At 39.0% G+C, this 25,840-nt stretch overlaps 2 protein-coding genes across 4 annotated transcripts; one reads left to right on the forward strand and one right to left on the reverse strand.

The window, feature by feature from the left end:
* Positions 1-1,343: 1,343 nt before the first annotated feature.
* tcea1 (transcription elongation factor A (SII), 1) lies at positions 1,344-10,009 on the forward strand. Of its 2 annotated transcripts, none has more exons than XM_025900615.1 (10): positions 1,344-1,592; positions 4,258-4,320; positions 4,406-4,511; positions 6,622-6,724; positions 7,071-7,216; positions 7,321-7,377; positions 7,959-8,113; positions 8,265-8,411; positions 8,579-8,650; positions 9,604-10,009. In XM_025900615.1, the coding sequence occupies exons 1-10, from the start codon at positions 1,518-1,520 to the stop codon at positions 9,610-9,612; spliced, it is 933 nt and encodes a 310-aa protein (XP_025756400.1). In that variant the 5' UTR covers positions 1,344-1,517; the 3' UTR covers positions 9,613-10,009. The 2 variants fall into 2 exon arrangements, with proteins under 2 accessions (XP_025756400.1, XP_003438112.1); XM_003438064.4 differs by having other exon boundaries at positions 1,347-1,592; positions 7,068-7,216.
* Positions 9,667-25,729, reverse strand: rgs20 (regulator of G protein signaling 20). Of its 2 annotated transcripts, XM_025900616.1 has the most exons (7): positions 25,715-25,729; positions 25,388-25,504; positions 23,330-23,626; positions 16,351-16,517; positions 14,883-14,957; positions 14,549-14,783; positions 9,667-13,877 (listed from the first exon to the last, which is right to left on the reverse strand). In XM_025900616.1, exons 3-7 carry the CDS (start codon positions 23,516-23,518, stop codon positions 13,689-13,691), a joined length of 855 nt encoding a protein of 284 aa, XP_025756401.1. In that variant the 5' UTR covers positions 23,519-23,626; positions 25,388-25,504; positions 25,715-25,729; the 3' UTR covers positions 9,667-13,688. The 2 variants fall into 2 exon arrangements, with proteins under 2 accessions (XP_025756401.1, XP_013125091.1); XM_013269637.3 differs by lacking the exons at positions 23,330-23,626; positions 25,388-25,504; positions 25,715-25,729 and adding an exon at positions 18,171-18,328.
* Positions 25,730-25,840: the final 111 nt, after the last annotated feature.

The following is a 25,840-nucleotide window of genomic DNA, read 5'->3' on the forward strand; positions in this document are numbered from 1 at the left end:
AATAGATATTGTATATTTTAACCGCTTGACAAGATGTCAGCATCTGTGTTTTCACATGAACTTAAACTCCCAAACCCCAGCTTACAATGAAGCCATGACACCACCACTCTGCATGTCCACTTAGTCCAGCAAACTGTGACATTTTTTTTTATACCTCTGCAGTGGTGACAGACCAAAGGTCTTCATAATGTCAGGGTGCCTGTCTGTCTGTCACATTATCCTGTAAATTATTTATTTCAGTCCTTTCCTAACTTTTAAATAAAATATTCCTCATATTGTATCCTATCCCTTGAAGGAATTTGTACAAACACATACTTAAGGACTTAAGGATGAACAAGCTGGATCTTTCTGATTTTTTTGTCTGCTTTTTTTATGCCAAATGTCAAATTCACCTGGTTTCACACATATGTCTAATAGGATAACATCATTACATTTTATATCCAAAAGGTCAGAGGCCAACTTTCTTTTCTGATCTATTAGAATGAGCTTTGTTGACCAAATATGAACACATGCAATCAGTCAGTAAACTTACACACTGGTAAAGCAGGGCAGTGAAACTGAAAAATATGAAGTCCAGTTAAAAATATAGCCTAGGTGGGCTCCACAATAGCTCTACAATAGATGTCCAGGGTGTGCCTTGCCTCCTGGACAATGGCAGCTGTCTTGTTTAACTTTAGTTTTTTAGCTTGAACTGAGTTTCTGATGCCAGTAATATACAGTAATATATATGTCAGTAACATATTATTATTATTATCATTATTATTATTGTTATTATTATTATTAGTAGTAGTAGTAGTAGTAGTATTAGTATTATTGGGGAAAAAAACAATTTAACTAATTTAAACTGAACTAAAACTATAAACATTTTTGCACAATAAAAACTAAACTGAAACGAGCAAACCTGCTCTGGGAACTGAATGAGGTGAACTGCCTCAAAAACAAAACATAGAAACAAACAGAAAACAAACAAAAAAACAAAACAAAACTAGAACTAACTAGAAAATACAAAACGATTACAACTTATGTATTGTGTAAGTTCTGGACGGTAACCTGTTATGTGAGTGACTGTTTATGTGGAAACATAAAGCAGGAGTGTTTAGGCTGTTGGTCAAGTTGGATTGTCTCCAATTGTGAACCTAGATCCGGGTGGCACTTTGGCGCTATCTAACAACAGGTCGCCATGCTGATTAAAAAAAGATCCAGGCTTTGTACGAAGATAGAAATGGCAGATGTTATAAAATATAGTTTTATCTCGGTATTCGGAAAGTCTCTTCTTTGATTAAATTGACTAGGTGATAGCTGTTCTGGGATTTCAGGCTTCCAGAAGGTTGCGTCTCGATTGAGTTCCCTTGAGCTCATCGTGAATCTACTAGTCAGGTCTGCTGCGGTCGGTGTGCGGTCCCGGTCCGCCGACTAGCCGTCACTGCCGCTGCTTTCTGTTCAGTGGCGTGGTCTTTGTGGCAAATTTAGTTTCTGGTTTGCTTCTAATTCATTTGGACTTTACCAGCTCGGTCACCATGGGCAAAAAGGAAGAAGAGGAGGTCATCAGAATTGCGAAGAAGATCGATAAAATGGCGCAGAAGAAAAACGGGGTAAGACGTGTGTGAGGGAATGAATGCCGATCTGACTGATGGTGTAGCTAACATGAGCGCTAACTGGAAGATCCAGTCAGGATCGGGCTCGACGTATGCTAAATAACCCCAAAGTTGTCAACAAAAATTCTGCACTGTTGTGTTGTTCAGCTGACGATGGTTTACCGGTCCTTGCCCTCAGCAATTAGCTCCAAACCTAACCTACCTGTTGTTATGACTAATGGGTTAGCCGCTAATTAGCTCCCTTGCGAGTCTGTTTATGTGAATGGGAGGTTTCTATGTTGCTAGGACTTAGCCACGTAGCATCCTACTAACCGCTGTCAGCTTTCTGGCCTCGCAAGGCAATAATAAAATTCTAGATCTGGTCACTTTTAGCTAATTTAATGACTGAATATCAAATCGTTAAACAAATTAGAGTGATATTGTTCTGTTATCCTTCGGTTTAGGTTTCATTTGGGGTTTGTTGGGGGAGGTTTCTTAGTAGCTAATTGGCTAACTGTTAGCTACCAAGCTGCCGCTCCTGTAGTCCAAGCATCATTGCATAAACATAAACAAAGCTGCAGCTAATGATTATCCGTTAATCTGCTGATTATTTCCTCGATTAATAAACGGAACCTTAAAGTGTAAAAGATAATGTAATCAAAAGACTGTAGCAGTCCAATATACAATCTAGAATCCCCCAAAAAATGAAAGTCGGGAGATTATAAGAGATTACCATCATAGTGTAAGGAAAGAGTTAGCTTCATAGTTTCAAATCAATTGTGAAGTGATACTCCGCACAGAGCTTATAAATAGGAGCCTAAACGTCAGATAATATAGACAGATTACGTGTACGATGCCCAGCGTACATGATCACTGAAAATATCTTAAAATTACCCTATCCTGAAGTATAATTACACTAATCCAACGGCACATGAAAATAGTATGATTTTTCTTGTGCTGAATTAAAATTTAGAGGGGTGGTCTATTATTAAAAATGCCTACTATACAGAGTTTCTCCTCAAGAGCTGTTTTTCTTGTGTGTTGTGTGTGCGAAAGGAAGTGTATATTGAGATAAGCTCATATAGTCTGTCATTGAGTTCAAATACTACATTTTATGTTAAACGGGAATTTGGAAAAATGTGAGATTCAGTAAACTTCAGAAGTTTATACCCATAAAAAAGGTTTTGACCTTGGATCAATTTGTAGCTTGTATAACTTTCTTTTGTAAAATCTGTTATTTCTCAAAATAAGTAGGATAACATCAAATAAAATTAAAATGTCTTTGACCAATAACCCAACACATTTACATGATTTTGTTAATAGCAATTTGTCACTATGACTACTAAAATTTAGAGTGTGAAACCTCCAAAATTTTGTTAAAGCTTACCCTGTTCATAACCCTACTGTTTTCTGGATACACGCATGTTCTACATATTTTTGGTTTCTGTTTGAGTAAAATACCATAAAATTAGTTTTTCTACTATTTAACAATAACATATCTCATTTGTTATGCAAAGAAAATAGATTTCCATTAAGATTTTTTATTATCATTATTATTATTATTATTATTATTATTATTATTATTGTTATCATTATTATTATTCTGTTTTTTCCCAGTTGACTGAGAAACCAATTGTACATTTTTCTATCTGCTTAATATAAATACTTCAGTCTTAAATCCAAAATATGACACACACCCCTTCACTTTGCTTTTGTTTGTTTAAATGGTAAATGGACAGTGTTCCTCTGGTGTTACTTGTAGTAATAATAATAAAGGCAATCTGTTGCACATGCTTCGATGAGATAACTCTAGCAGAGCTGGAGATCCAGCTACAGTCTTCGTTTAGCAAATGTCCTGCTCTGTCTCCTGCCTACCACATTTAACACATTTAATTTCAAAGAGACATGAGGGGTAGTGCCCAAAGTCTGACCTGCACAGGCCAATCTGCTCAGTGTCTTCCTCAGTCAAACCAGTTACCACAATTGCTGCAGAAGCACCAAAATAATGTTAACTGAATAATTAACTTTGCACTGCAATTAGTCATATAGGTGGATATGTTTTTCATTAATGTACCTTATATTTAAATGTTATCAGAAGAATTTAGCCAATGGGGCACAGTGGCTTTACTTGGCAGGCCTGGACCTCCGATGATGTGACCCAGAAGATAAACACTGGTCACAATCACCAGGATGTGTCATCTTACTTTCTAAAAGCAGACAAGGCTGAAAGGCCAGTATCAGTTGTTTAGACTGTTGTATCTAAGGATTCCTAAATTACGTATAATCTGGAGTAGATTGAATTCAAAGAAGCTGCCGGTTTGAACAACATTTGTCTTTTAACTAGTCTTTTAATTAAAAGTGGCCAAAAGGTGTTTACAAATTTTTGCTCTTGGTGTTTGTGCCAGATGTGCAAATGTATCAGCAGTAACATGTGTATAGATCCTGTCATATTACTGAGACAGTGCAGAGTGATTAATGAGCTGCCATTAGCACAAGCTTCCATAACATAGCAGGATGTTCGAAGCACCACATTTTCCTTTTTTGTTTTACTATGTTTTCTTGTGGCTAAACACAGCTCTGGTCTTACTCATGTTGATGATAGAGCTGAGTAATCAGTTTAGAGCAAAAAAAAAAAAAAAGTGTGTTGTGGTCTAAATGATCATCCCTCCTCTTTATTCTGCAGGCTGGAGCTTTGGATCTCTTGAAGGAGCTGCGCAGTATCCCCATGACTCTGGAGCTGCTGCAGGTATCTTGGTCATGTGTTCTCTGGCTTTGTCCTGGACACAGGCAGCGCGAAACCCAGATGCTCTGACACAATGTCTTTTCCACAGTCTACCAGAATCGGGATGTCCGTTAATGCCATCCGTAAACAAAGCACAGATGAGGAGGTTACATCTCTTGCAAAATCCTTGATCAAGTCATGGAAGAAGCTTTTGGGTAATTATTATTTTTGTCTTATGTTTACTTCAGGCTGTGCAAAATTGCTTCTATAATGTACTTGGAGATATCTTTTGCATGTCTAAAGCTGTTAGGCATGCTTGTTTCAACGCCTATCGATCTTCATGAAACCGAGCCAATTTTGAATTTTTTCCCCCCTTATTTTACTGTAACACATTGCACTCTGCCGGGTACACCAGCTGTCAAAAATGTCCTCTTGTTCTTTTTATAAATTGCTGACACCAATTCTCAACCCACGGAGTTGTGAGTAAGTGAGCTGTTCAGCAGCACAAACAAATGAACAGCAGCCAGCAGTTTGAGTGAAGATTTGAGTAAAGACAAGCATCAGCCAGAGAAGATTAGAGAGAAGAGATGTTTTCATTGAGGTGTAAAATAGACATAATACTTATTCTTTTTCTAAATGCCTAAAGAGTTTGTGGTTTGTAAAGTGAAATCAATACCGCTGCAGGGGATTAAATGTGTCTTTTCTATTATAATTGGATTTATACATAAATCTGGATTTCTCTTTGAGTTTCACTGTTGTTTGTTTATTATCCGTTTAAAATGTCATAATGATTATTGATACTTATGCCACTCATATTTACAGTCTATTTCCCAGCCTTATGTTTACGCTTTAAGGGAAATTACAAAGTAATATTAATTTTGTTTAATCTGGCTTGATTCCTCCATCCTTATTGCATACCTTTGCTCTTGCTCAGCTTAAGGCCCTTTCCCATCGGATGCGGCACGCACATCGCTGTGCACTGCAACCCATTCATTTCTATTGTGTGTGCCATGCAATAACAGTTTCCGGCTGCAAAAATCAAGGTACGCCAGTACTTGCACATGCCATGGTCAAAGTTTGACTGCAGCGTGCCGTGATGTTTCTATTGGTTGTGTGAACGACCAGTAGAAATGAAGCCTACTGCTGCGCCAGTTCAACCACACGACACAACCACACAAATTTTGGGTTCTTTGCTGTAGTTAGCGGTGAATGCAGCCCATGCTGCGTCCGATGTGAAAGGCCCCTTATGTTTTATGGCTGGCTGCATTTGTGGTCAAGGGCATGAATGTGATGGTAATTTTGGGCTTTTAGTGATTTCTTTGAACTTTTCTTTTTCTTATTTCTTTTTAATGAGAAAAATCAAAAACAAACAAAACAAAAAAAAAAAACAAGAATTGTGTGTAAAAGTTTGAATTTATTTTGGATTTTCTTTCATCCACATGAAAAACACATAGGGTCAAATACAGCCTCAAATATATACATACACTCAAATCTTTTAAAACATGCTGAAGCTTCTGCAATGTCTTTTTAATTTGACAAGGCTTAAAGTGATCATGATTGATTGCACACTCATAACTACAACTGGTAGTGTCTTTGCCAGCATAAAAAGGATTTGTTTTACAGGACTCGTCAGACTCTGCAATACTCAAAACAAACTCCAAGGAATTCAGTGAAGATATAAGAAGGAGATTTGTAGATTTACTCAAGCTGGGAAGGTCTCCTCTAAACAACAACAGGTTCTAAGAGTTTCAGTTCAAATAATTTTATGAAAGTACAATTTATTCAAATACCACTTTGCCAAGGTCTGGAAATACACTCAAACTGTGACCCTCAGATGAGAGGCAATTTGTTAGGATGTAAAAGAACAACTCAAGAACCACCAAGCCTCAAGCATGCCTTGGAAACTGCTGGAAACACCAGTGTGTTCACTCCAAAGTGAAGCAAGTTTTACATCTCCGTGGACTGAGAACGTGAAAACAAAGAAAGAAGCAACTGCTCAAGCAAGCATCGTGGTGGTGGCATTATGCTCTGGGGCATAATGCCACAGTAGCTGTCAGTGCTACTGTTACATTGCACAAAGTTGATGGCATAATCATGAAGCAGAACTTCCTCCAAAATTTGCAACTTTACCCCAAATCAACAGCTTTATGGTTGAAACCTGGACACAGTTGGGTGTTCCATCAGGACAGTGAACCCAAAAACACATAACAACTGGTTTTTGGGATGGATAAAGCAGGCTAACATTAAGCTCCTGGAATGGCCTTCCCTTCACCTCTCACTTCCTTGATTCTGATGCCTTCTTAATTCTTCTCACTCATTCTCCAGATGAGCCAGGAGCTGGAGATAAAGCTTCAGAGGAGAAGAGGAAAGAACAATCAACGCCTGTCGTCTCTCCTTCACAAGGAAGCCCAGAGGCAAAAGAAGAAAGGTAATAAGGAAAACTTTTTTTTTCCTAATGCACGCTTTTAGCAATGCTCTCCATTTTAGTGTTCACCTGGAATACATCTTTCATACTTAGGAGTTGGAGAAGATATAAACCAAGCCTCAGCTAAGCTAGTGTACTCATAGTTCAAGCCTTGAGCCTGGATAAATGGGAGAGTTGCCTCAGGAAGGGCATCTGGTGTAGTCAGCATCAAATCAGACATGCAGATCCATCCACTGTGGTGACTCCTTGGGAAACAAGTTAGCAGCTGAAAGCACCAACTATATCTACTGCTTCTTAGTGTGTTTTGCTTCCTAACTGATTATGACACTTCTTATTGGTCCTATAGCAGCTCCAGCAGCAATTCCAGCAGCAAGAGTGAACCCAGTGAAGTTGCTTCCAACACATTAATCAACACCTTTCCTCGTGCCCCGAGCACCTCTGACTCCATCAGGATTAAGTGCCGAGAGATGCTAGCAAGCGCTCTGCAGACTGGAGGTAATCTGAAACTTTAATATGACAAACTTTCCACCGCACTTATCTGTAATTGTGTTTGCTTACTCTTTGTTTTTGTCCACTGCCTGATGCTTTTTCCTTTACAGATGATTATATCGCTATTGGTGCTGATTGTGACGAACTTGGAGCACAGATTGAAGAATATATCCTTTACATTATAATAATGTATACTTTATTGATCCCCGTGGGGAAATTACTCTCTCTGCATTTGACCCATTCACTCAGTGAAGCAGTGGGCAGCCACTGCTTCACTGAGTCAGAGGACAGTACCTTGCTCAGGGGTACCTCAGGGTAGCCGTTCAGTGGATTAGAACCCCCGAGCTTCCGATTATGGGGGTGACCACGCTACCTACTGAGCTATGCCTGCCCTCTTATTGAACTCTTTAGAAGCAGAGTTTTGTTATTTCATGATGTTCTGTCTTCTCAGTGTCTGTTGTGTATTTTGGTGCTGGTGATATAAATGAGCACATTGTGCCTTTCATCTTTTGAATCACTTGTTTTGTCTGAACACTAGCACCCTTTAATTATAGCGTGTTACACAAATAAAGAGACATTGGAGAACCTAAAACAAAGAACGGTAGGCATGCTTGATAAATGACTACATTAACCATTCTAATAATCGACTAGAAGCATCAGCACTAAGCCACCTGAAAGGCCAGGGATTTCTTTTTGTTATTATTATATAAATTCATTGGTAAAGTTGAATTCTTTGACCTGCAATTACGCATCTTTCAAGAGTTTAAGAACACAGACATGAAATATAAGAACCGCGTGAGGAGCCGAATCTCAAATCTGAAGGATATGAAGAACCCAAATTTAAGGAGGACCGTGCTGTGCGGGAGCGTAACCCCTGAGCGGATGGCTAAGATGACCGCAGAGGTGTGTGAGCTGTTGATGGCACAATCTCAAGAGACAGACAGTGCCCTTAGTAATTGTCATTGATTATATATTTCGCTCTCTCGTGACAGCAGATTTGGTTTACTTAAACACTTATTGACACTTTTTCTTTCTTATTTTTCCCTCGCTGTAGGAAATGGCCAGTGATGAGCTGAAGGAAATGAGGAAGAATTTGACCAAAGAGGCTGTCAGGGACCACCAGATGGCCACCACTGGGGGCACTCAGACTGATCTGTTCACCTGCGGCAAATGCAAGGGAAAGAGCTGCACCTACACACAGGTATGGATATGCAGGCTGCCTGTAGAGGTCTTTGTGGAGGTTGTAGTTATTTAATTTGTTCAGAAAATGTGAAATCTGATAAAGCCATGTATATTGGTAATGATAGAGCATACGCTGATTTAGTAGTCTGATTTTAAGTGACCTTCTTTTTCCGTTTTCTTTCCCAGGTTCAAACTCGCAGTGCTGATGAGCCAATGACCACGTTTGTCTTCTGCAATGAATGCGGAAATAGATGGAAGGTATGTGCCCTAATGCAGGTTTTGTTGAGTCAGTCTTGCAGTGCATTAGCCTGTAGACTTCCATCATCCATCAGACTTAAACTTCAGCGATAGAAGTTTAGATGGCGCACTAAGCTTGTCTACAGCAGAGATGTACCAGTTGTGGAACCATTCAAATGGTTAAAGATACAGTTTGGCAGATGCCTAAAAAATGTTTTATTTGTTTTGTTCCATCTTTTGGGTCACAGAAACAGAGTAGCTGTCTTTTGGTGTTAAATTAGCAAAAACATTTATTTACAAATTTACACTTTTTACCCTCAGTCCTGCATATGTTATTAGTGTAATACAGGTTTGGGGTATATTAGAAATTAAGTCTTCCCAAGTTCTTGGTCTCAAATTATATTGATATTTTTCCTTTAAAAGAAAGGGATGAAAGATATTTTATTATGTTAGCCAGTTAGAAATGATTAAAGAAACCATTTATCTGTTTGTCAGGTACCTTTAGAAAAACGGCTAACTGATGCCACATTCAGGCTCATGTTGATTAAAATCTAAAAGGGCCTGTTTGTAGAGGTCAGACCCTCAGCCGACCATCCATGGGAGTAGATTTTCCATGACTGCGGGGTCTGCAACAACCACACTTGCTCGATGTGTACGTTAATTGAATGTGTGATACTGACTAAATACACAGTGCACACATATCTGGTGTGTGTAAAGCTGTTGTTGCTTTTATTGCAATTTGTTCCTCTAAAGGTATGCGTATGGTGCCCTCTGCTCTATTTATCTATTTATTCATTTATTTTTTAAATAAACAAATGCCATGACCAAGAAGAAGACTCATGACTCTGCCTTCTACCTACTTGGTTGTAACTTGAAGATCAGTGTTGCAAAAACAAAAAATCCTATCCTATCCCATGATTTTTTAATTTTTTATTTGATCATTTTTATTATTATAATTCTTTTTTTTGTCCTAGTTCTGCTGAATCTGCGGGCATCATCCACGGCACTCCAACAAGTAGCAAAATTCCTGGACCAGATTCTGTCTATCTGCAACAGATTGGGGCTTTCTATTCTGTGGTACATGGTACACAACATGCCATACAAAGATGCCACTGCGGTTACTGTTTAAGTAAATATCTTGTTAATAGATTGAGCTCATTGTCGGTTCCCTCAACGCCTTCCCCTAAAAATTCTTTTACTATCGTTATTAGTTGTTTCTCACCGTCAGATATATGCGATGGATCTTATCTCATGCTCTTTTATCTGCATTTTTTATATGTAGTTTTAACACTTTGGACAATGTTGTTTTGCTTCCCCCTCACAACATTGCATTGTTTTATTTAATTTCCCAATAAAGTGTAATCCATTTGATTAAAAAGAGCTGCTTTTCATTAGCTGTCTTTTATGATGGGTTTTCAGTCTCTTCTGGTTATTTAAATCTTTAAAATTATACTAAGCAGGTCGGATCTGAGAGAACAAACATCTTCTATGTGTGTGTGTGTGTGTGTGTGTGTGTGTGCGTGTTACAGAGTATACATTTGTAATTGATGGAATATTCATCACATCAAAGCGAATGCTGATGTATGCATATTAATCCATCCAGGGACAGGATAATATCGTTGGCTGGAGCAGGGAAGATGCACCAATTGTTTTCTGCTTCCTCCAGGATTTTTTTTTTTTTTTTTTTGAAATAGCCAGGTGCAACCACTTTATGTTGATGGGCTGTTCTGCTGCTTCACCACCACACAAACTGAACAGTAATACAAGATTAAGATTTTTTTTTTTATTATTCATTGAAAAGGGCTAAAACTGAGGAAGGCCTGGTGGTAGACATTACACTTCTCTATATGTTTTATCTCACCTTCTTATTTATTTTTTAATTGAACCTTTTTTGAAACATTTTTTATTGTGAATTCAATGGCCATTTTTATGAAAGAACCTCCCTGTATAAAATTCAGACACAGCAAAATATTCCTATATAGTTACAATTAAAATTTAGACAGTGAATTTTAAATCAAACTGTCAATGTGTGAGTTAAGTAGAATTTATCCTATTTATTTAATTAAATTGGTTTAACAGAGTGTTGCATGTTTGTACCTGTCAAACTGTGTTACCTTTGTACCTAAAGATAGAATTTAAAATTGGTTCTATGCTAGGTTGTCTGTTATGTGTAGACACAACAACACAACACTGGTTCATCTCTTGCTTTTATGTTTCACAGATAAGGGTTAAGTGGCTTGACAAACAAACAAAACAAAAACTAAAAAGATAGTAAAAAGCAGCTAATTCTCAAAGAGAAACTTTAAAAGACCTTCAGGGAAAGAATAAAAATAATAAGATATAGATATAGATGGATATTATACAGTCTGAAGGAAAATATAAAGAAATTAGATACGGCTCAAGACTTTTGCACAGTACTGTGAAAGAGTAAACTTTTCAAAGTTTATAAAGCATTTCAAAATAGTGTGGTACACGAGTAACTACATATTGCTACAATCCTCTGTGCACTTAAGATAAACTGTTTTTGCCAAAAGCTCTCACCAGGTTTAATCCTAATTGACATGTTGTGCTCATGTGAACATTACCGTTTATTTCAGGGAGTTCACAGAATTCATTACTTTTGATTTTAAATGTTCTTAATTAGGATTTCACCTGATCGGTGTTATTTTTAAAAGAAATGTCTCCCAACAGAATCATGAATTTAAAATGCTCAAACTTACACAGAGGCAGATGTACTGAAAGAATTCTTCCATTCCTATCAGTGAACTAACTGAGTTGGTTGAATTTGCTGTTAGGACATTATTAAAGTCATTTCCTGACACATTTTCCTGATATTGGTGTCATGCGGTTTGCTGATTAAATCATTCCAGAGTCAGTAAAATTATTGTGCTTTATTTTATCTTAATCGAAATGCCCACAAGTCATTATTTTCTCGGAGAGTAGCAGAAAAAAAAAATAAAATCAACCATTTACTGTAAACATTCACATTATTCGTATTTTTTTTAAAAATGTATTCTTCAGTAAACTCAGCGCAAAATAACACATTTCATATAGTAAACAGAAAAGAAAGAAACATTTATAGGCATCACTCCAAACCACTGGCTTAGATTGTGTTTTGAGGTTGATCCGCGCGGTGAACCCATCAGCTCAGATTGCACGCAGGTTGGTAAGAAGTTCAGATCAACCGGCCCGTCCACCGATCTTTGTTTGACATGTGCTGTCGTCAGCCTCTGCCCTACCAAAGTGAACTGATGTAGTCACGACTAAGAAATCAAGACAAAACACGTAATAATTTGGCCAATGAAAGGGACAATTTCCAGTAAACTGACTTCACGCTCCAGTAACCACGCTTATGGCAAGCGTTTGAAAGCAACCGTTGCCCATGAGAAAGATGTCGTAAAACTGAATGTCAAGGCACTTCCCCATGTGAGGATCTTGTCTTTGAGTGACACGTTTGTGAGGCAACAAAGTAATTCAACTAAAACTATTAGAGTACATAAAAGTATTAAACACTTGGCAACTCCAATTTTACTCAGTGAAACACTCTCGATAAAACATATGAGCACAGTTTACATGGTAGCTTTGGTGTTGCTGCTAACCTGGCCTGAAACCTACTGTCACTGATAATCATATGTCAAATTATATATCATAGACGAGCTATGTTTCTTAAATAGTGATTTTTTTGGTTTTTTTGTAATTTCAGAGTATATTCCAGAAGGTTCCCTAGAAATGACTTGGAATAAATTCTAATTAGCCCGAGAAGAAGGTCAAATAAATACGAGCAAATATTTAAGCGGAAATTGAGAATGAAAAGCTTTACATTTAAAATTTGAGAACATCATAAATCTTCTTACTCTCAGCGTGAAAACAGAATCCATTCCAGCTGTTTAGGTCTTACAACAATATGAATTCATATTTATTTGGGTTTAAATGATGGAATAATTTTCCTTATATTTAGTCTCAAATTAGAATATCTTCAAGGAAACCTTCTGGAACATTATTAGGAAATTACAGGCCTATAACACAGAGCCATATACTCTTTAAAAATAACATTATTTAAATTTTTTTGACTGCTTAGTAGAGTTTGGTCCATCACAGGACTTAAATATGATTTGTACTTGTTTTTCTGTATTGTTTGTATACATCAATAAATAAAAAATACTTCATCTGGTAAATAGAATTACTTATGTCACACTTGTAAAACTATAATAAACCTATGAGGTGTGCAGTGAGTAACACTTGAATTCAAATAAACATCTTAGACAGGCAATCGTTTGTGGTTAAGCTCAAGTAACAAAAGTTAAAACACCCTTCCATCATTGATTTAAGTTTCTTAAGGAAACGAATTGCACGCCGTGACAAGAGCTGTTGTCACTTTCTGTTACTTCACTGATCACCACGCTTACAGTATTTCTCAATCACGCACAGGTTCTACATGAACTGGAGTTGCCAAGTCGCTGTCACAGGTACTGAAGTGTGAGGTTACGTGACCAAACGGGGTGAAACCAAGGTAAAATCAGTACAGTACCCCACAAAGCTGCCTGCAAGTAGAGCTAACGTGTAGCCTTTGACTTGAGCTTTGATTTTTGTACGCAGTAAATAGAACCAGGCGTTTCCACATAAAATACCCACAATTCCATTTTTACTATTTACAAACTCATAAATATATAGTCTACAGTAGGAATCATTTTCCCCCCAAACGATCATACAAAAAACAACAGACCATAAAAAACTCTGAACACAAATAAAATAGATTATTTCTATCAAAAGAAAGAAAAAGAAAAACAAAAGAATTAAAATGTATTCATATTCCTTTGGAGTGTTTTGCTTTGTTGATCTGTAGCAGTACTTGTGATGTCAAGCCCTCGGGAGATTTTAAGACCTGAGTGTCTTCAGTCAGGTGCAGATCACAATAGCGCTGAGATCCCTGGGAGGGGACAGGCCCGAGGCCTGATTCATGTAATCCTACACTGAACATACAAAGAAAAAAATTTAAAAAAGGGGGGTAAGGACTGGGAGAGGGGTAAAGAGAGTTAAAAGATCACAGGTCATCACCACCCTAAGATTCAGGGGACTGCTCTGACAGGGTGTTGAGCAGGTTTTTGTAGGCTGGGGAGTTCATGTAGCGGGGATACGAGTCTCTTTGCATTAGTGTGTAGATCTGCAGCTGGGCATCGTCGAAGGTGTGCAATGTGGGCTCCAGCATGTTCCTGTTAATCGTCTCGCGCACACGGGAGTCGAGGCTCACCTGGGAGTCGAGAGAATAGCCCATTAGGGAAGAACAGCGTGTGCTCTTTTGGTGCGACAAAAACTTGAGAAATGTTACTGTTTGCTTCACGACTGAAAATTTGATGACAATCTGAAAGCTAATAGACTGTATAGAAAAGATGGACCAGGGCTCTGTGCAGTCACTCACTGAAGCCTCCAGTGGAGCCTTTTGGCTGTCACCATCTAGCAGGCTTATTCAAGGCATGGATCACACCAGTAAAACCAAGGAGACTTTACAATCACACAGTAGTGGCTTATTGTTCTGTATTCTCTGTATTGATATTTTTCCCCAGTGAGACCAAAATGAACCTGTTCCATCTAAACTAGTGATTAAGAGTGGAAGTGCATTAAGAAAGTGTCCAAACAGAAAGAAAGAAATAGGGCTACATCCATCTTTTATATACAGTTTTTGAACTGGTTAACTTAGCTTTGCACAAAGACTGGAGTCAAGGGGAAATGGCTAACCTTTGTCGAACGCTAACAGTTTATATCACTAGATGTTTAAAGCTCACTATGTAAGGAGTGTGCTGCTGTGTCTAGATGTTTCTAGACACAGCAGCACCCCCCTCCCCGCACCCTCACACTTACTTTCAGTATTTGTTCGAACAGGTCGCTAAATTTTGTAAAACAATGAAATCAAAGCTCTCTGACCTCTTTAGGTGATAGAATGGAGATGTAGTCTTCGTAGATGACCCGAGCCTTCTCCTCTATCATACTCTTATTGGTCTCTTTCCTGAACTCCTCACAGGCTAGCCAGAAAAGCATGTTCTCCTCGCTGAACTCAGTGCGAAGAAACTGTCGAAAAGAGTTTCTCCCCGCTGGACAGCACATCAGCTTGTCAAACGACTGCCCCCATGAGCGCACCTCCTCCAACGTGGGCTTAGGACTGTGCAGAATAAGCGAGAGAATGCCTTTAGCCAAGAGGATGCATTTAACTACAAAAAAAAAAATCAAAACACATTTTTGTACAGTGATATAAGCTGACCAGTCTTCACAGTCTGTGGTCCCTTCCTTGACGTCATAAGATGCCTTTCGGTTCCTATCATCTCGATCTTCATTCCTAATGGTAACACAGACATATAAACATACTTGGTGTGCGAAATAAGAATTTTATACCATTACAGTTACTATGAATACATTTAGCTTTCCTCCATTTTATTAGCAGGTGTGCTTACAAAGGAGCTCTTTATTAGTATATTTATTAATTATACAAATACATCAATAATTTATATGAAGTGTAAGTTAAATGGAGTACAATATATTCGACCTTTAAAGTCATGCACAAGTCCGCGCAGAGTGAATGTGTGTATGAATTCAAGTAATGATTATTTCTACTGTGTATGACACGTCATAATGTGTCTTCTAGGCCAAAGTGTGTATTCATATAGCTTGATTTACTTAACCAACAGCCGTAATCACAAACATGTAAAGTTAACTATAATGAGAAGAAGCTGAGACCAATAATTGTCATTTTTGCTTGAAAACCAACTTTGTAATTTGCTGCATGCACTCTCTCTGTATGTACGCATTTAACCACCGTTTTTTAAATCGTGTGAGTGTGCTCGATGTTATATGGCCGCACTGATATCTTTGGACATGAAGCATTGCAACTGCTTTCCAAGTACTGGACGCTTCATGGGCAGCAACTAAATAGTGTCATGATAAATGATTGACAGATGAGCTCCCTCCTAGCCTCCTACAACGGCACAAACACCAAGCGGAAACTGACTGGACAAACGCCTCTCGTGGGCTGTCCACTCCTGGGTTTTAAATCAAAGCCAGCATGGCGGTGCTTTTGCAAACTGTCTCTTATATAATGAAAATAGTTCACTTAATGGTGTTTCCAAATAGGGGTGCAGATTTATCTCAGTGGGTTAAGCAGGAGACACGTATGGTGTAAGACTAATGCAGAAGACCTGGGTTTGAATCCACCTTGAGGCCACTGTCCTTTTCTTCACTGTCCTATCAGAGAAAGGTTAAAAAGCCTCACAAAAAAAAGTTTGTTTCCCCAAAAAATATTTGAGGTTCAGTTGTAAGTTTAAAAGTTTCTTGCAACTTTAGCCATATGTCAGCATCGTTTAAATATGCTCTCTGTACTGTACTCAATTACAGAAAATTACAGAGTCAAATATATATTTGCCAACTACTTTGATTTTTACTCCAACTCCAACTCTAAATTTCCAGTAACACTACAGAAATCAAGACAATTAATGGGCTTATTAAAACTGTAACAGTGTGCCTAGCAGATGCACTCCCTGCATGATCTTTAGTTCATTGTAGTCACGGTGCTGCTAGACACAGATTCGCAAAAAAAGAAAAAATGTCAAGCCCATGAAACACAAGCGGAATCCTGCGGTTAAGACACGGTAGTTGAGAGTGTCCTGCCTTGTGTGCAATAATGTCGGCCATGTTTGTGCCACAATCGGTGATTTCTCGGTTGGGGAAACACCTACCAGGAACAGCTACAGCAGCAACACCAGCAGAAGCAACATGCATTCGAGCCCCGTGGGTTAGCCTGGCCCGGCTGGTCCTGCTGGGCCGGTGCAGTTCCCCCCGCTGCCGACTCCTGCTGCACCGACATCTGCCTCTTTCGCATCTCCATCCGCTCTGATCCCATGGGCTATAGACAGAGGGGAGGGGAGAGGGAGGCGCTGAGTTCAGACTGTTCATGTCAGAAATAGTATTCAACAGAGATTTTGTCTTGTAAGAAAAATCTCTTGGCCTGCAATGCATTCATGTGATACAAATCAGTCCCAGGGTAACAAGGGTAGTAAGGGCATCACTGGGTGTTCTGACAGTAGAGCTGATGATAGTGTGAAATCCTGATCATGAGCCTATTTTTTCCCTAGTACTTTCACCAGGACAGATTCATCAAATTTATCTAGATTTGCCTCACAGGTTGACACCAATCTGTTTCTTAGATGGGCTGCTGATGCTTTCTGGTCGAAGCATGTGCCGGCATCCCCAGAGGTCTCACTGCAAAGGAATGCTGTTTTGAGGAAACAAGTATGGAGTAACACTTTGCTGATTTTGTTTCGCCTGCTGCCAAATATGCACCCGCCAAGAACATTTCAGTCTTTCTAATCTCAAACTGGCTGTGTGCTCCCTCACACACTCCAAAAAAAAAGAGAGTGGATTTTAGACCATAGGTTCGATATCTGTAATCCAAAATGTAAAATATCCCATTTGTGAAAGCCTTGTTGTAAAAGCACCGCATTAAAAGATTTACAATGCTCACTGAATCCAAGTGGAGCAATAAATTAAATACTCTTGCAAATATTGAAAATGTTTGCCTTTTTTCAGGGGGAGTGAGGAGGGATTTGTAGTTGACAAGCTCAGATTGTCATGAACCTCTGGGCTACATTTATCATGTACATGAGTAATTACTGTGACTATAGGTCTAGTGTATTCATCAGAATCCCCTTGGTGTGTAGGCCTATAGACTACAGACAGGCTATGCTCACAGAATGACTTCTTGTCTGATTTTAACAAATGTGTCATCACCAGGTCAGGCACTGCCAAATCCTGTCAGATCATTTATGTAACAAAGCTGTCGGCATCATCCGGCCACTACCTGACACAAGAAACGATGCTTAAAAAAATGTCTAGAGATTTGGTCCACGGGTGGCGGGGAGGGCTGAAGGCGCAGCTTGCAAATCTATAACCGCAGCATCGCTCTATCACATCCTTTCAGAGAATACAATACCGTTTGGTCATTTCTAAAATGGATCCGTGGTCTCTCTCAGATTCGGAGCTGGCTTCAGCTGCAGATTTCGTGCGCCTTGCCGAATGGCATATTTTACGCGTTAGGTGTTCGGGTACTTCAAAGCTGACACTATTGCAGTAGGCTATGCTTCGACTCAACAGCCATAGACGATGAAATGGGGGGGAGGAGGAGGTGGGGGGGTGGTCGTATCAATTCAGAGAATAAATCATGATAACGCCAAATAAACCGCTGTTCTCCTTCACAGCGGCATAAACGTGGACGACACTGAGGTTTAATGGCTCCTGAGCGATTTCACAGCAGAAACCATTGCATTAGCAAGTCGCGAATCATATCAATGGAAAGTGCCACCATGAAGAACCGTAGAGCTTCATCGCCCTGGACAACCACCGAAAAGACACTGCCTAGACCCGTTAAAAGCCCGCTGTACAGCTAGATAGTGACATGCCATTAAAGAAAAAAGAAAAAAAAATACCGGGTAACGGCCTCAAACTCTCTGCTCACAACATGTCAGTGCAATGATACATCGCTTTTTCTACCAGTACTTACAATTTCACCATGTATGCACAGCGAGAAGAGGTAATTCTTTGCCTTGATTACATCCGATGGCACATAAGGCTTTTTTTCCCCCCGACCGGCTGCTTCAAGTCAGTACGCATGCGTCCTCTCTCAAGCTCGTAGTAGACCGACGAAGAGCATAAAACCCTACAGTATGGCACAGGTTTGCTGAGCAGGTACTGAGACTCCAGTAAGAGACCGTTATAGGAATAACTGCGTGAGGCAAGTTTATTAGAAACTCGTACCAGGTATATAAATAATAAATTAATAAAACATCCTAAAACTTAACGCTACTGCTATTAAAACAAATCTCAACATATTTAACAAGAATACCTGGAAAAAAACACTTTTTAGTCGGGGTGACTGCGCCAGTGAGGCTTTGCTTGAAGTCGCTGTCTGTGGTGCTGAAACCTTCAGCGGCTAATGAAGTGCACCACTGCTTTCAGCTAAACCCTGCAGGAGGATGCCATGACTTTGCCAACTAATGTTAAATCATTTGTGAAGTTTAGTGTGACATTACGTCGTGAGAGAAACCCTGGAGCTCATATTTCAACGCATGGATACGCCATGCAGAAATTCAGATGCATACGGTATGTTTTATCCGCTCACAGGAAATATATTTGTTTAAACGCTTTAAAGGCTTAATCACAAACAGGGGAGGGATGACGAAACTATATATTTGAATTCTGTTGCAGTACTTCTACCTCTAAATCCTTTCAACGTGAATTGTCTCTTTTGGGTATAAGTGAAATCCTAGGCTTCTATTTCCTCCTCTATCCTCCCCCCTAATTTCCTTCCCTTTACAGAGTATTATCTATCAGACTTACGTGTTTAAATCCACAGCACAGGCCTGCGACCCGTGTTATTGTAAAAGACAACACTGCCACCTGGAGGTTGACTGAGCTACGGCACTAACATGATGTGCTCCGTGCATCTACAACATAGGAAGACACCATATTCTGCTGACTTAAAGTGTGCCCATGGATTTCAACATGGAAAGCTTTTTGGAGTGTTATGAGCTCTCGCTTGGTTTTCCCTGATCATTTTACACATCTGCACAGGTATTACAGTGTATAATTGTGCAGTACAATATATTTTCATTCATGTTCAGTGTGATCCATTATATGCCATTAATGACACTTTTGCTTTGACTATAGGCCATGTATTGCTTTTTTACTATCACCAGGTGGCACTCTGCCCACAATACCTGTCTTTTCTGCAGAACTAAAGCGTAACACACCCAGTTTATTCCTCTTAATTTACACCAGAGCTTTTGTGCGGTGTGTTTTGGGGCCATGTTGCCAGTCAAGATGCCTCCTGGTGCCCTAAAAAATAATCTCACCAATTCCACACTGGAATAAGAAGTGGTACAAAATGTGAGTGTGGAGACTCCATGGAGAACTGTTCTTACACTTTCTGCAAAAACCCAGTACTGTTCTATGACACTGCCAGTGGCTCCACTTGGGAAACAGGCATTCATCTGTTCTGTTATTTTATCAAAAAAAGGGGGCAAAGAGTGAATTTGTTTCCTGCTCACATTATTTACTTTGTGACTGAGCTCAACCGGGGTGCACTTAGAGCACTGACACGTCTTTATTACCCCCGAGATGTTATCATGTGACTTTCTCCACAGAACTTCATTTAACACCTCCCCTTGTGTTCATGTTAGACCCACAGATAGGGCTGTGAGGTTGACACATGCACATACACACAAGCAATAAATGATACTTATGTGGGTGTATACTTTAACGCACACACACTTCCTCAGATGGCACAAGGCCGAGCAGAAGTGGGAGTTTGCCTGAACACACAAGGTCACAAAGGAGAATAGGACGACAGAGCCGTGTGACGAGATGAATAGAATCTTTTTGTGGGTGATTAAAGGGATTCAAGTCATCGTGTGGGTTAAAGGGAGACAGAATGAACTTTAGATTTGATTACCGGAGCTCAATATGCAGGTAGGTTCTGGAGACGGTCTATGGTTACCAACTTAAACACTTCAAGAGATCATGCATGGTATCTGTGAGAAGCTGTTCAATCAAATCAATCAATCAATCAAATATAATTTTATCTCTCTTTGAATCTCACTTGCCATTTTTGTTTTTTTGTTTTTTTGTAATGAATTGTTCTGTTCCCCTGAAGTGTGTTGATCAAATTGCTGTTTGCACTCTAAATGTCAGACTCAGTTTAATCATGCCTAATCAGTTTTGCTAATTATTGTAACTGAGTCACAGATTCATCACTTCTTTTGCTTTTAAATTTAACATCACTTTATCTACGTAACTTGGGGGAGATGGGTCGCTTCACAGAGGGATCCAGTTCAGCACAATTATTTAGAGGCAAATAGATTTGTTTCAGGATAATTTAAACATTTTAGTACTTTGCAGGACAAATAATTTTGTAGCTTTGTGCACAGCAACATCCTGTAATACTGGATCCGCTTTCTTAAATGTCATGAAAATTTTGTGTGTAATTTTGAGTTTTACAGTCCATTCAGAGCCTATGCTGATCTCTGGAGCTGAATCGAGTACTAGACATTTCATTTCTCATATGCTAATGTTTAAGTTTATTTCAAAGGTACAATGCACTTTTGCATGACCACTTATGCCCATCATGCAGTTATGCCAGATTTAGCCATGTGGTTATTTTCATCTGCAGTTGTTGGCAGGTGGCATTTACACACAATAAAATAAAATGCAACGGAATCTATGAATAAACATGAGCCTGAAGCAGATGACTGACAAAAAAAAACCTATAACCATACAACATATCAAACAAATGTCAAAAAACAAGTATAAAATTCACAAACAAAAGCACATGAACACGATTACAAAATCATAGATCATTAGTAAAGCAGTGATTTTTTTTTTGATTATCCAATAACTACCATTTGTGGAAAACCTTGGGAGATACTGTGGGCCTTTGTTCTGTCGGTAGAGTTTTTCAGGTATGTGTGCTGCCTGTTATGAAAGCCAACTGCAGAAAAGCACTGAAAAGCATTTTAAAATGCATTCTCGTCTACATGGATGTTCTGAAATTTGTTTAAAGAACTTATTTTTCACTAATATGGGGATAGTGTGCATCTTCATAGAGGGGAGTTCACCATGGGACAACATAATATTAAATAACTGTAAATAACTGTAACATAAATAAAAATAATACACTGGGAGGGAACTTGTTTAAGCATTAGTGTATAGAATATGTATGTCTATTCCCAGTGCCAGAAAGTAAGCGCAGGCTTGGCTTCTCCATTTTAATTTGATTTTACATCTTTGTTCATTTGCGTTAATGTGAACGCTTATTCTTTCTTGTATTGAGAATCAATTCTGTTGCCTTGCTCCATGCACACTGTCTGTTGTATCTCTGCCGAACCTGGAGGAGGAATGGAACGCCCTTTTCATTCTCTCTCTTTGAATTGAAGTGTCTAAGGACACAGAGTGATCTGTGCTGTGTACCAGTAGCTCAGTTTGACTCAAGAAAGTTAGTGAACACAGAAAGCATCATTCTCTGCTTGAGTCCGCCAGCAGTCAAAGAGGTCTCATTGGACCTCTTTCCAGTCTGACCTCTTTGAAATAAAGGTTAAGAGCTCTGGCCTTTTCCGGACATGGCAATTATAATTTTTGTAATTCTGTATGAACTTTGTCTCTTTGCAATTGGAGCATAATTAAACAATCACTTGTAAATGAATGAAATTTCTTTCACAGTTGGTTTTGAAAAAAGCTGTCTGAACATGATAAAGTGATACTAAGATAACAACGGGCCAAGCCATTTTTAGAAAATAAGTATGCATGTGCCAAAGGTGAAGTTCATTATCCAAAACAAATCAAATAAACTGGATAGTCGATCATTTTAGTAGCCTGATATTAAAAGCTGCACATGAATGATCATTACTGTGGCAGACTGTGCATAGACTCAGTAGACACAGAGTTATTCTGATGTCGTCAGGGTGTCCTGGCGATCTAAAGGTTTCACCCTGCGCTTCAGTGTCCACAGTTTGAAATCAGATTGAGACGTTTGCTGCATCTCGGTGACAGACTGACAACTCCCCGATTTTTAAGTTAGTTATCTGCATCTGCTAGGGCAAGATAACTGTTTACTTGCACTCATCAGTATATGTTAACAGAAAATGTGTAACCCCAGTGCTTTACCATGAGAAGGGTTTTTATGGCTTTCTAAGTTTGATGTTAACATCCACAAGTTTCAATAAACTGTGTGCAGTCACGTTTCATGTCTGTGAGTTTAGTCTAGCTTGGGTTGATATTGTTACACATATTAACTGAAAATCAACAAGCCGTGTTCCTGCACCAAGATACCTGACTGCAGAATAACTTTCTTTGATAACCTGAACCGACTCCTCTCTCATTATGGAAACAGCTCCCTTGTCCTCACAGTTCTCTTACAATCCCTTCCCCACTGTGAATAGCAACACAACTCTCCTTACTACAGAAAGCCATCGGAAATCTTTGTTTATCCATTTACCGAGAATGATTCTGTTGCCAGACTCCAAGCAAAATCACATTGTAAGCCTGTGGGTGCATCCACAACACTCTGATTCGGTCATTACTTATTAAATATCGCACTGAGATGTTAATGCAGGTTGTCAGCCATTTTTTTCTGTGTGACTGACCATGTGATTTTGTTTTTAGATTTCTAATGACTTGTATCACACTATTTCAAGGCACGCTATCTTTTAATCTTCTTAAGCCCCGTTCAAACAGGAAGTGCTTCCCTGAATAGAAGTTTGGCGTGAAGCAAAAAAAGCTGATGATGCTACAAGACCAATCTGGTTGCCGTAACAACAAAAGATAGCATGAAGGATGTCTCATTTGCTGGGGATTACAATAGTCAACAGTAGTATTCTGTTAATTTTTAGATATCTTGTGTTGATTATTGGCGCTGTATTACATAAGAACCATACTGCTAAGAATGTTGAAAATTCTGTAAAATATATTCTGAGGAAAATGTATTAAATTGTTATAGAGTTTTAGGTTTACTTAATTAGATAGAGACTGCATGAGTTCCATGAAAATTAGCTCTAAAGGAAATAGTAGTAGTAGAATTAGTATTAGTGCTATATATAACAATAAATAACAATTTAAAAAAGCAATAGAAAAAAACAAACAAAAAAAACAAAAACTACACATCCATACCTCAAGGCACACCATCTCCTGCTCTTCTCGGTCTGGGTCATTATAGTTGACTGGGTACCCCGCACCATGCCGGCAGGCCCGGACCAGTCCCCGTATCCGCTGCCACATCAGGGCCCTAGTGCGTTTGATCCCCCGCAGTGTAGACGTGGGCCTGATCTCCCACTGCCTCACCGCTCTAGCATATGGCATGCTCCGACCATGAGGCCTCACTCGCCACGTGAGGCTCAAGTCTCTTTGAGATCATAAGAAATCCACACTTTTCACTCCTTTCCTCTCTATGTTGTCCCGGCGTCCGTTCTGTAGCACATCGCGACAGAGAGAGCGAGAGGTGGGGAAAAGCATGAGCGACCCTGACGAAGAGAACAGTGTTTACAAGGGAGAGGGCAGAAGGGGATTAGGACAATGTCCCCAGTGGATGCAATCCTGATTCCTCTGTGCTTTAGTGCGTCTCACCAGCTTAGGCCAGATTAAGCCTGGAGGTCTTAGTGTCTGAGTTAGATGGACAGTGAAGGGACTAATGGCAGACCTGGAATCATTTGTGATTGTAAATGTTGAATTCTATTCCAATGGAAACAATGAAAAAGGTTAAATGGACCTTGTAGAAGAAACATTTGGCAAGAATAAGTCTAACACTATTAAAATGCACACACACAATCAGCTGGCGACATGGGTGCCAGCCTCTTTTTATTAGAGGTTTTACTGAGGAGATTCTGATGTGTCATACTTGTGTGCTTATTACAGACATGCATGGATCAACGCTGATCTAACGTCTTTGGTGTGAGCTCTCATCTGACTTTAGTGCTCTGTCATCCACACAAATCCACAAAGTTCAAACACATCAACAGCAAAGCTGATTGTGATTGATTAGCTGGCGTCTTCTCATTTTCAATCCTCTGGAATATTTTAAATGTTACAGTCTATAATTATAAATTCTACTTTCTTGTGTTAATATTTAAGCTTTTAACTTTGTCTTGGTTGTGTTTATTAGATTTCATTAGTCAACTGAAATGTAATAAATGCAACCACGACAAAGTATTGTAAAGTGACTAGGGTATAAATTATTTACGAGCCACCAATTTCCACCATATGCCTGAATTATTTAGATAGGCAGATATAGAGCATCTTCTTGATATGTTAATACTTTGAATAAATGAGCATATTGATGTAAAAGAGCTCCTGCTGTAATTACATTTAAATACTGTGTTTCAAAAGGATGGCAGCACTTTCAATCTTTTTCTTCAGTAATTCAGCTACAGCTCTCAATACAATTGCAAACTGAATAAGAAATACAGGTTAAAACATGCTCAAGCAATGAACAATAAACTCTTTAAGCAGCCCATATCAACACATGGTAAATGGCAGTGGGTTGACATTTGTAATTTAAAACCAATATGCAAGAATATTAAATGAAATATTTAATCTTTACTGTGAAGATTAGGATTTGCTTAACTCTGAGTAACTAATGTTATTTTAAAAGTGAAAGTCGTGCATTAATAATAACACTTAAGTCTTCTTCTTCTTCTGCTCTGTTAAGGGGTTGCCACAGCAGATCATCTGCCTCCATCTCACCCTATCCCTAGCATCGTCCTCTATGAGACCATCCCTGCATGTCCTACTTCACTATGCCCATGAATCATTACTGTGGTCTTCCTCTTTTTTTCCTGCCTGGCAGCTCCATATTCAGGATTCTTTGTCCAGTGTATTCACTATCCATCCTTAGCACATGTCCAAACATGCAAAACATCTCATCTTGGCCTCCTGACCCTTGTCTCCAAACCACTTAACCTGAGCTGACTCCCTGATGTGTCCATTTCTAATCATGTCCATCCTGGTCATTCCCATTGGAAATCTGTTTCCAAACCTTACATCTTATCAAGTCTCACAACCTACTTTTAAACCTTGCTTTTCACTCTTGGCGCTGTCCTTCTGTCATAAATCACTTCTGCCACTCATCTCCACCCATTCCACCTTGCCTAGAGATGCTTCTTCACCTGTCTCGTGCACTTGTGTTACTTTGGATGGTTGATCCCAGGTATTTACCTCATCTAATGTCCCTACCTCTAGGCCTTGCATGTTGAACTTTCTTCTCCCTCTGATTCACACACATGCATTTTGTCTTGTGTCTACTGACTTTCATTGGTCCTCCCTCCAGTCCACTTCTCACTTAAGTCAAAACTGCAATAAGGAAAAGCAAAAGTGTATCATATGTTACTGCGTTGTTAGTGTTGCATTAATAGTAAGTAATTAAGTAGGTAGCACATTATTGATGTTAATGACCGGGGAGAAAGTAATTTAAAATACTTTACATATGCTGAATTTGGAAATTAAAAAAAAAGAACTCACCATATGTCTCAATACAAACTCCTAATCTAAAAAGAAATTTACCTTTTTTCGACTGCAGTAAGGAAGAAAGTATAATTTTTCTCCCGGGTAGTGCCTTACAACAAACATATAAAGTAGGAAGAAAAGTAGTTAATAGTAGTAGTTAGTAGTTAATGTATGTATGCATTA

Source organism: Oreochromis niloticus, linkage group LG18, assembly GCF_001858045.2.
Source record: "Oreochromis niloticus isolate F11D_XX linkage group LG18, O_niloticus_UMD_NMBU, whole genome shotgun sequence".
NCBI classification, from domain to species: Eukaryota; Metazoa; Chordata; class Actinopteri; order Cichliformes; family Cichlidae; genus Oreochromis; species Oreochromis niloticus.

What these genes read in the sequence shown, in the direction of transcription:
- tcea1 (XM_003438064.4), top strand. Translation starts at nt 1,518, where the DNA reads ATGGGCAAAAAGGAAGAAGAGGAGGTCATCAGAATTGCGAAGAAGATC. An exon ending in TGGCGCAGAAGAAAAACGGG is followed by an intron (nt 1,593 to 4,257) that starts GTAAGACGTGTG and finishes TTTATTCTGCAG; the next exon opens with GCTGGAGCTTTGGATCTCTT. An exon ending in CCAGAGGCAAAAGAAGAAAG is followed by an intron (nt 6,725 to 7,067) that starts GTAATAAGGAAA and finishes TTGGTCCTATAG; the next exon opens with CAGCTCCAGCAGCAATTCCA.
- rgs20 (XM_025900616.1), bottom strand. Translation starts at nt 23,518, where the DNA reads ATGCCATATGCTAGAGCGGTGAGGCAGTGGGAGATCAGGCCCACGTCT. An exon ending in AGGAGATGGTGTGCCTTGAG is followed by an intron (nt 16,518 to 23,329) that starts GTATGGATGTGT and finishes CTCTGTCTATAG; the next exon opens with CCCATGGGATCAGAGCGGAT. An exon ending in ACCACAGACTGTGAAGACTG is followed by an intron (nt 14,784 to 14,882) that starts GTCAGCTTATAT and finishes TATTCTGCACAG; the next exon opens with TCCTAAGCCCACGTTGGAGG.